Here is a 10,706-nt window from a genome sequence, read left to right on the forward strand (position 1 = left end):
CACCATAACCCTTTTGACCTGTGATAGCCGGACAAAGGGTTATGGTGAACACAAACAACAAGTTCAATGGTATATTGAGTACAAAAAAAAGGAAAAGGGACCAAATGAGAACAAATGCAACAATTGGTTACCCTTCTGATTCATTTTCCCTTAACTCATTTACAGCAAATCCCATGTCATCTCCTACTGATATTAATAACTTTATGAGATTCATTCTTGCTTCTCTTCAAAACATAACTCACGAAAGAACATTATTCATACACGTACAACTTTGTAATGCACTTGAATATTTATTAGGGGAATCTTGACTAAGCAGGCGCATTTCATGACTACATTTACATTTCCAATCAAATGATTTATCGTATCATGGATTCTAGACAAGTCTACAAACGAGTGGAATCACAAGTGTTGTGATTTTTGAGTTTACTTAGCTTTAAGATCGAATTCATGGGATAAGATACAACATCAATATATACAATATCATGCTGCTTTTGTAGACACATCACCAAAATATACCTTGAGGTAAACGTTTATGCTGATAAATATACCTCTCATACACAGTCATATCCTTTTGCAGAGAGGTGTTGACAGTTAACCACAGTAAGCATCACATAGACTATGTTTTAACAAGGTTACCCCTTTGAAACGCTCTTCATATACATTATAACCAAAGAAGGTTACAGTCTTTGATAATTTTGCAATTTTAATTTCATTTAACTTTTCGGGGAAAATGTCTCAGGAGGGTAACCAACTGTTGAGTTCGTTCTCATTTGGTCCGTTTCCCTTTTTTGTACTCAATATACCATCAAACTTGTTGTTTGTGTTCACCATAACCCTTTGACCGGCTATCACAGGTCAAAAGTCGATCAAAAGGGTTATGGTGAACGCAAACAACAAGTTCGATGGTATATTGAATACAAAAAAAGGAAAGGGACCAAATGAGTACAAACGCAAAAGTTAATTACCCTCAAGAGTCATTTTCCCACACATTTTTTAGTCATTTTACAATTATCATTTTTTTGTTACTAGAAAAGATAATTCAAACATTTAAAAGGCAATCTCAAGCACCCCCTAATATCATTAACATTCATCTTTATTTATATCTAAGGCCGAGTGGCATACCCACCACGAACTCGGTCATGGTCTAGCTAGCCACAAAAATTTTTCGTGCACACCACCCCAAGGTTTTGTGGTGGTCCATGCTTATGGCTCTTCGTGTTGGGGACGGCGAATGCAAATGGCCAATCGTTGGCTTTTTTTTTACCATTTAATGGTCATTTTTCAAGTTTTTAATTTTTTATTTTTACAAACTTGATAACTATAAATAAAACTCTTTTTTTCATCAACTTTTACACATTCATTCTCCAAAAACCCTCATTTTTCACCAAAAAAACACATGGATTTCTTTAAGAATTTTGATTCGGATGATGGCGGATAATTCATCTCGACCTTCTTCAACGTTGTGCATCACCTTCACGATGAAGAAAGTTCAAATGTTGCTCGTACAAGGGCGGTCGTTAATCGTGATTGTCAAGTCGCACACGACTTATTGGTACGTGATTACTTTGAGGATAATTGTCTTTACAATGATGTCTTGTTCGAACGTCGTTTTCGTGTAAATAAGACTGTATTTTTACGTATTAGTAATGCTTTCGAAGCTCGTTATGATTTTTTCAAACAAAAACCCGATGCTAGAGTAAGAATGAGTTTTAGTAACATACAAAAGTGTGCGGTTGCGCTTAGATATTTGGGATACGGTATAACATTTGATGTATCCGACGAATATTTGAAAATATCCAAGAGGACCGCAGTTGATTGTGTAGATTGGTTTTGTGCATGTGTGTATGAGGTTTTTCCCCAACAATATTTGCGTACACCTACTCCCTGGGATATTGAGAGATTATATTCGGCTCATGAAGAGATAAATGGATTTTCGGGTATGCTTGGTAGTCTAGATTGTAAGCATGTGGTTTGGGAAAAATGTCCAATTGCATGGCGTGGTCAATTCACTCAAGGAGATATAGGTGAGCCAAGTATAATCCTAGAAGTTGTTGCATCTCAGGATTTATGGATATGGTGTTCGTGTTTTGGAGTTGTGTGGTCTAACAACGACATTAACGTTCTTGTCCAGTCTCCACTTTTCAACGATCTTTAGACCGACAAAACACCTGATATGACGTTCATGGTGAACGATCATTCGTACAAATACGGTTACTACCTTTGTGATGGGATATACCTTGATTATTCTACAATTATGAAGGCATATTCGGTTCCTCAAACTGAAAATGTAAAGTTGTTCACAAAGAGGCAGAAATCAGCGAGGAAGGATATCAAGAGAGCATTTAGAGTCCTCAAGCAGACATGACATGTAGTGAAATACGCTACACGACTTTAGGATAAGGAAATAATTAAAAAAATGGTCATAGCATGTATTATAATGCATAATATGATAATTGAAGATCAAAGTCGAGAAATTTGCACGTATGATCCGAACGACGTCGTCATCCCGCTTGAAGAGTTTGTACCCGAAACGAATGAATTTTTATCACGGGCTGTTGAAATTCATAACAACAAAACATTTTTCAATGTTCGAGAAGATGTCACGGATCATCTGTATCAACACAACATGAACGAATATTAGTTTTTTTTTTACTTATGTTTGTTTTTTTTTAATTTAGGTTATTTAAGTTAATGTAATGTTTTTTTTTTATTATTCTAAGTTAATTAAGTAATGTAATTTGAAGTTGTATTTTTATTTTTATAAATAACGAAAAACTAGTAAAAAAATGCAATGTTTTTTTATATTTTCAAAAAATATAATTTTATTGTATTTTTGAATAAAAAATGAAAAAAAAAATGATGTGTAGTGGAGTGGTTAGTCGTGGGTATCGTATAGGTTTAATGGTAGTTAATGGTGATGATTTGACACCAACCACTATAATGGTTAGCAGTGAATATAACGGATTGTTTAAGTGGATCATGTTATTCATTTCCAGAAAATATATTACAAGATATAAATTAACTGATAAATTCCCAAAAAAAAAAATTGAAGTATTCGTGGAATGTATAAAATCGTTGGTATTTCCTTCTCAAAATGTGTCAGCAATATATTTGTCTTGTATTGTTAGCTAGGAGGCTAGGAGTGAGGTGTAAGGGATTTGGAAATAACAAAGTGAGCACAACAACTATGGAACGGTATTCATATTACAATAAAGGGACCTCAAGTTTAGAAAACTCCAGTTTAACCACAAAATTGTTTCTCTAATTTCTTATTTCCTTGTATACATTTCATATGTTTTCTCTATACTTGACCATCATATAATTTAATCTAAAAATATTAATAAATTGTATCATTTGAGTTATCCATATGACCCACATAAGGCATATGTAAAAAGTCAATCGCGAAACAATAATAATATTTTTGGTGTAACAAACTTTAAACTATAAATCTTCTCTATAGAATTTTACATCTCAACTATTAGATTTTTATTGTGAGTGTCATATAACTTAATCTATATGACAAATCCGAGACATTCCTAACAATTTTATATCATCAATTGTAAAAACAATAAAGAGAGCCTTGCAACATTGTTAATTTTTCGTAGGTGTACTCTTTAATTATTCAGGCCTAAGAATAAGCAAGAAGGTAGGTCTAGGAACAGGAAGTCCTTGCAGCATCGTAATATCCTAAGCGCATTAGTTACTTGGGGTACAGAAGACGATATAGCCAAGCTTGTTAAAAACTTGGTTAACAATGCAAGGCTGGAGCAACAAGACAAAAAAGAAGAGTACGCTAAGGAGGATAGAACACGGGGTGGCACCAATGTCAGATATTGTCTCTGTAAGGTTGCAGATGGGCATTTCACAGCAGCAATGTATGTTCCTCGGGGGTTGCTTCATACGGGGATGATACCACAGAGGTATTGGAGGACAAGCATCTACACAAGCCACCACCATACATGTTGAGTACCATATTTTCATAACCTTTTCTTATAGTGGATGTTGACAATGTTCTTGGAGACATTAAATCATTCCTTAAAGGAACCTCGTGTGGGAGAGATGGGTTGAGAGCTCAACACATTTTGGATGCTTTAACATCCCGAAATTCAGGTACATCTATTTAACCCTTCTTCTTTACCAAGTTGTCAAGTTTAGCCCTTGAGTGGAAAATGTTGCAAATGAGTACGCTGGGCGTACTGAAGAGTACGTTGCGCGTACTCATGCGCTTATTTTGGATGCAGACTCAATTAGGTACGTTGGGCGTACCAAAGTTACGTTGGGCGTAACTGGGTCAGATGCAAAACCTTAAATGAGACTTGAGGACTATAAAAGGAATGATAAGGCCCTTACCCCAACCACCATATTGCAGTGAGTGAAACCCTAAGAGAGCAAAAACCCATTATAAACTTGTGTGTGTGTTCTTAAGCTTAAAAGTGCCATTTTGTGGTGGTGAAGCAGGAGAGGAGGCCATTGTGGGAGCTAGAAGTTGGAGGACAAGCTTAGATCCGAGTTCTACAGAGGTTGGAGCTTCATTTGGAGGTAAAAAGCTCAAAGATCTCCTTGCCATTGTTGATTGTGCTTTATGGACCCATTTTTATGGTTTTTGGTTCCAAGGTGGAGACTTTATGAGCAAAGGGTCTCCATAAGCTTAGATCTGCCCTATTCCAGTGTAATATGTGTTGTAGGTTCATAAAAATCCAATCTTGGACGTGAATATTAAGCCATGCATGAGATATAGGCTTAATGAGGAAAGAGGAAAGGTGTTTAGAGTGATTGGAGACCTTTACAGCCATGCAAAGGCTTAAAGGTTTCGAATTTATGGATTAAGTGGCTTTAGGATAGTCAGATCTGGAATTTGAGCTTATGTCTTAACCGTTTAAGACAAAAAATCAATAAGAGCATGAAACTGAGACTTACGCTGAGCGTAAATCTCAGAACGCGCCGCGTAAGGGTTTGAAACCCCGATTCTGGATCGCCGGAGTACGCCCCGCATACAAGAGCTGGTATGCGCTGCGTATTGCCCTCTGTTGACTTTCGTTGACTTTTAGGGTTTGGTCAACAATTGGACATTTAGACCATTAAAGGGGTAAAATGGTCTTTCCCCCTTATGAGAGATTATAGAAAGGGTCTAGTCTAGCTTTTGAGAATCGTGGTTAATTAGAGGTAAAATACTTTATATGATTAGGCGGAGGCTAGATCAGTATTTCGAATTAGAGACTTTCCGAGATTTCCCGAGGTCAGTCTTCTCACTATACTTTACCTAGAGTGGTAATTAGAGTTATGTGACAGAGTATCTTGTATGCTTTTTGTAAGATGTGGTTTCTATGTGATTTGTGCTATATATGATTCAGGGTTTACAGAGTTAGGATCGGAAGGTCCACAGAGTTAGGACCAAAGGGTCCATAGAGTTATAGGACTGGAGGGTCCCACTGAGACACATTGACCAGAGGGTCATACAGAGTTATAGCCTCAAGTGACTAATATGTGTTGTATGTGGTATTTTAGGGAACTCACTAAGCATTTATGCTTACGGTGTTATGTGTTATGTGTTTCAGGTACTAGCGAGGATCGCGGGAAGACACCGGTATGATCCGTACACACTGACAGAGGATTGTATTTTGTGATCTTAGGATATGTTTTATTATGATGACATCTGTTGAACATAAGATTTGAGAATATTAAATGAGTTTTTATGTTGTTTGAAAAATGAAAAATTGTGGAAAAGGTTCAGTTATAGCCAAATACTTCCTATGTGCTATTATATTTGTGGTTAATTTATGGTTAGGAGAAGATGCCCTTCGAGTTTGGAAGAATTTGTTGCCTCTACGCCTCTTACGCCGCTCTTAAAACCTGACAAAGGAATACGACCGATTGTAGTAGGCACTATATTGAAACGTTTGGGTTCCAAGCTGGCTATGAAAGGTGTTGGTAAAGTAATGGCGAAGTATCTCAATGATTTCAGTTCGGGGTCAGGGTGTTGGGTGGCGCTGAGTTCGTATTACATAGCGCTAATAGGGTGTTGAGTGAGCGACACGATGATGGGTCTCTTTCCATGCTTACTGTGGACTTCTCCAATGCCTTTAACCTTGCTTATAGATCTGTATTACTTCATGTGGTCAGATTGAGGTGCCTTTATATATCCTTGTGGGTAGAATTCATATATGGTCAAGCAGCAAGGTTGTATCTAGGAGAAACACATATTTAGTCCACTAATGGGGTTCAACAAGGAGACCCCTTGGGATCACTTCTATTTGCCCTTGTTTTGCACCCACTCTTGCATAATATTAGAGACAATTGCAAGCTTCTTCTCCATGCATGGTACTGTGATGATGTCACACTTATTAGAGATTCGGAGGAGGTGGTCAAAGCGTTGGACATCATTAAGGTGATTGGCCTAAAATTGGGCCTTCAGTTGAATATCAAGAAAACCGAGCTCTTTTGGCCCTCATGTAATGGTAGGAAGTTGCGTGAGGGGCTATTCCCGGTTGGTATCGGGAGGCCGCCATTGGGGGCGAAAATTTTTGGGGAAGCTATTAGTATAGATGCTAGTTTCATTAGCAGCTTAGCCATAAAGAGAGCCAAAAGCGCTATGAATTTGATGCGCCTTCTTCCATAATTTTCTGACCCCCAGAGTGAGCTCTTTATGCTTCGGACCTGTATAGGTATTGCTAAACTTTTCTTTGGGCCGAGGACGTGTCAACTCGTGCACATGGAGGAGGAGGCATTGTTCTTTGACAATGGGTTGCGCGGGGAGATTGAGGACATTGTGGTTTGTGGTGACCCTTTCCTAAGCGACATACAGTGGCGAATTGCTTCTCTACATATTAGGTTTGGTGATTTGGGTTTATACTTAACAAATGAGGTTTAACTCATATGTTTTTGTTGCCTCAATGATCCAATCTTGGGTATTGCAAGACCACATCTTACTAGATAGCGACATATATGGTATGGATTATGATTATGCTTGTGTCTTGGATTCTCTTCGTAACAAGATTCCAGACATTGATCTTAGTAGTTTTACTACTAAGGACACTGCCCCCTAAATCCCAGAATACACTAATGAGTACCCTTTTTAGTAAAATTGTCCAAGATATGGAAGTGCATCTCGACATGACCGCTCGGCAGAAAACAGTTTTCCAATGTTTACGTGCACTACATGCTTAATATTTTCTTCTAGCTATCCTTATAGATAGACTTGGTCAACATATATCTCATATGGAGTATCGTAGTATCCTCAAATATCGACCCATGATCCCAAGATTCCCAACTGACGAGATATGTACGGTATGCTGCAAGGCATGTTTGGACTATTTTGGAAAGCACGTGGTCCATTGCAAAGAACTCTCAGGGTTCAAATACAAGCATGATATGGTTAAAGATGTTTTGTTTGACATATTTAAGTGTGCTAGGGGTTTCACAGTGGGACAGACTGCTTTAAAACTACTACATGCAAGGTCACAAAACATGAGAAATTGTGCATGAAAAATCAACATGTGTTCATACCATTTGCATTTGATATGGTTGGTTTCCTCATGTCGAATGCGGTGGAGCTTCTTAAAAGAGTACAACGGATCATGAATAACAATGTTATATCTTCTAGATCTATAGGTGTAGTCTTCAAAAGAATTAGTTTTACCATACAAAAAGGCTTAACGACGCAAGTTGTTGTATGCTTGTCATCTCACTCGTTATACGATGATAACTAAGTTTTATTAATATATATATATATATATATATATATATATATATATATATATATATATATATATATATATATATTATTAAGCATATTTTCTTCAATGATTAAACAAATATAAAAGAATATTACTATGATGCAAATTAAAGGATTTGTTAATTCAATTTTATATGTCGATTATAAGTACAAAATAAGCATTATTATTATATATTTTATCACCATTTGGATGACTATTATTATACAACGACAACCTATGATTGATATTTCTAATGAGGACAATAGATAAATATGATAAATTGCTCATTGATAATTGATAAGCAATCACTTTGATAACAAAAATGTGTAAAACGGTAGGTACATGAAAATATATGTCTGAAATTGTAAAACCCAGAGACCTAAAGGACCACAAAGTAAAAAGAAGAAAAAGTACCTCAATAATTAATAGGCTATGCCACTGGATTCAGGCCCCTTGAATTTTGGAAAGGGAAAGTGGTTTGAAAAAACTGTATTAATCTCCTGCATCACGGACCACTCTAGAACCAAGAAGAACCCCAATCTAACCAACACGTGTCATTAATCTATAAACTAAGAACCACGTATGACCCTGCTCCATCTCACACCCGATCCCTAGCACCTCTCCTCTATAAACTCTATAAATGATCACTTCTCTACAGCAAGAATTCCTTCCCACAGTCCCTTGATCTTTAACCTACACACCCCTCGCTCATCTTAGCGATCGCCAACGTCTTCTTTTAGTTTATACGCACAATGAAGTCTGCTGCGCTATCTTACGCCGGGTACGAAGAGCCTCATTTTCTTGAAGCTTGTACTCTTTGCTCCAAGCCGCTGGGTCATAACAGTGACATATTCATGTACAGGTATAAAATTAAAATCAATTCTTTTTTTTCTTTCCCAATATGTGCATCATAGACTTGTACCTTTGACAAAATAACTATCGATCGAATCAATCAACGTAGTGATGCAATCTTTTTTATAAAGATCATCAAGGATAGAACCAGATTCATAGAAGGGTTGTACCATGGAAATTCTGTCATAGAATCTTTCAGGAGATTCATTAGCTTCTGGAAAAACAAGACATGTGCATAAAGGGTTGTGCTTTATGCATAAAGAGTTGTAATCCTGAAGAAGGTTGCATACTCTGTTGTACGATGTCGATTTGTTTTGAGATTTGTGAAAAGGGTATTTCCGTAAATTCATACAGGGGACAAGATTCAGTGTATCAGGACAAAAGAACTTGTAAAGTTTTCAACCCAATGAACAAAACCAACATAAAGATTCAACTCTTTCGAAAAAAAAAAACAAAAAAAAAAAAACCATATGCATAGGAGGGTTGTACTTTATACATAAAGAGTGGTACCGTCTAAACCTAATTTTGAGATGAAGTCAACATGCCTAAAGAGGCATACAGAGTTGTATTTTATATGCATATGGGGTGGTTGTAGTATGTTTAGTTTTGCTGTTTTGGTTACATATTCTGATGGGTATTTTTGTAATTTGACACAGAGGGAACACTCCATTCTGTAGCCAAGAGTGTAGACAAGAACAGATTGAGAATGATGAGGCAAGAGAGAGGAGATGGAAGAAGGTTTCTTCTTCATCATCATCATCCAAGAAATCAACAGAGAATTCCAAGAAATCTGCAACTGTGCAAACTGGAACCCTTGTTGCTTCAAATTAATCAATTTACAAAATATTATGTAAATTACATAATTACCCCCTTTCTGATCAAGAAAATATGAGGGGAGGGGATGTGTAAATTGGAGAAAGTTGGGGGGGTTTTTTGGCTTGGTTTTGTATAGAAGTGATGGTGGCCTGATGGGTGTTGTCATTTGTCAAGACTCATATGATGATGATGATGATGATGATGATGGCTGGTGATGACGAAGAGAAAAGACAAAGATACCCTTAGAGACAAATTTTGCCCTTTTCTCTTTTATTTTTAAATTTCTGCGATGTTTTTGTTTTTTTTTTAAGCGATCATGTCTTGGGGTTTTTTTTATAAAAATGAGAATTACCCAACTTAACCATGTGGTAAATTTTGAGTTTTTTAATTCTGCAATTATATTATGATAAACATTTAAACCCTTCTTATGTGTTTGATTTCTTTTTTACCTTATATTTTAGGTTTGTGTTGTTTACTTCTTTAAGCCTTTTATTTTAACAAGGGGAACCCCATAAATGATCAAATGGAAAAAATAGTAACATATTTTTGTCAATTTGTTTATTACAGAATTCCACTTTCATTTTTTCTTAATACTAGCAAAAATCTACATCATCCAAAAACTAAGCAGAAATCCCGCATGGGGTTAATATAAATAAACTCACAAAAATCAAGAAATTTGATATGGTCATAACATATCCTAAGTTGTTTTAGTTTTTTAACTTCAAAATTATTTATTAAATCTAAAACGTATATCAGTATAATTATTATGAATGAATTATATCTAAGTACTATAAGAAGAACCATTCTGATTTTTTACTCTTCACCCTTTTTAAGCTTTTGAAAGATAAAATTTAAGATTTATGAACCTCATTTGCATAATTTCCATGCCATTTGTTTCTGTTTCTTTACATGCATCTTTTTTCACATTATACTTTTTTTTTAATTTGATTGTTCAACTTTTTATTATAGGATTAGGACAGGTAAGAAGTCAAAGTTTCAAGAGACATTTTAGATTTCTCTTCCATCGTCATTTCAAAGAAATGGCAAAAAAATACATTTACATATCACTTTTAATGGTTATTTTGCATCAAAGTTTGTGTCTTTAAGTAATATGGCTTTAATTATATAACTTTTTTTGAAGTATGTAATACTGTTTTTACAAAGCATACCTTCAAAAAACTTAAATCTTGTTGAAGGTTGTCTTGTTTCTAAAATCAGAAAATTCAAGAGATTTCAACATGAAATTTACCAAAAGAAAAGATATGTAACTTTCCCAAAAGTCCAAGTTTTCCTAGAAGGAAGACAAGTTTTGTATGCTCTTCAAAC

At 35.8% G+C, this 10,706-nt stretch overlaps 2 protein-coding genes across 2 annotated transcripts; both read left to right on the plus strand.

The window, feature by feature from the left end:
- Positions 1-1,427: 1,427 nt before the first annotated feature.
- On the plus strand, positions 1,428-2,155 carry LOC111898474 (uncharacterized). The gene is made up of 2 exons (XM_023894380.1): positions 1,428-1,552; positions 1,645-2,155. Exons 1-2 carry the CDS (start codon positions 1,428-1,430, stop codon positions 2,153-2,155), a joined length of 636 nt encoding a protein of 211 aa, XP_023750148.1.
- Positions 2,156-8,363: 6,208 nt separating this feature from the next.
- Positions 8,364-9,801, plus strand: LOC111898630 (FCS-Like Zinc finger 3). The gene is made up of 2 exons (XM_023894533.3): positions 8,364-8,574; positions 9,221-9,801. Exons 1-2 carry the CDS (start codon positions 8,465-8,467, stop codon positions 9,393-9,395), a joined length of 285 nt encoding a protein of 94 aa, XP_023750301.1. The 5' UTR covers positions 8,364-8,464; the 3' UTR covers positions 9,396-9,801.
- Positions 9,802-10,706: the final 905 nt, after the last annotated feature.

Source organism: Lactuca sativa, chromosome 4 (genome assembly GCF_002870075.4).
Source record: "Lactuca sativa cultivar Salinas chromosome 4, Lsat_Salinas_v11, whole genome shotgun sequence".
NCBI lineage: Eukaryota > Viridiplantae > Streptophyta > Magnoliopsida > Asterales > Asteraceae > Lactuca > Lactuca sativa.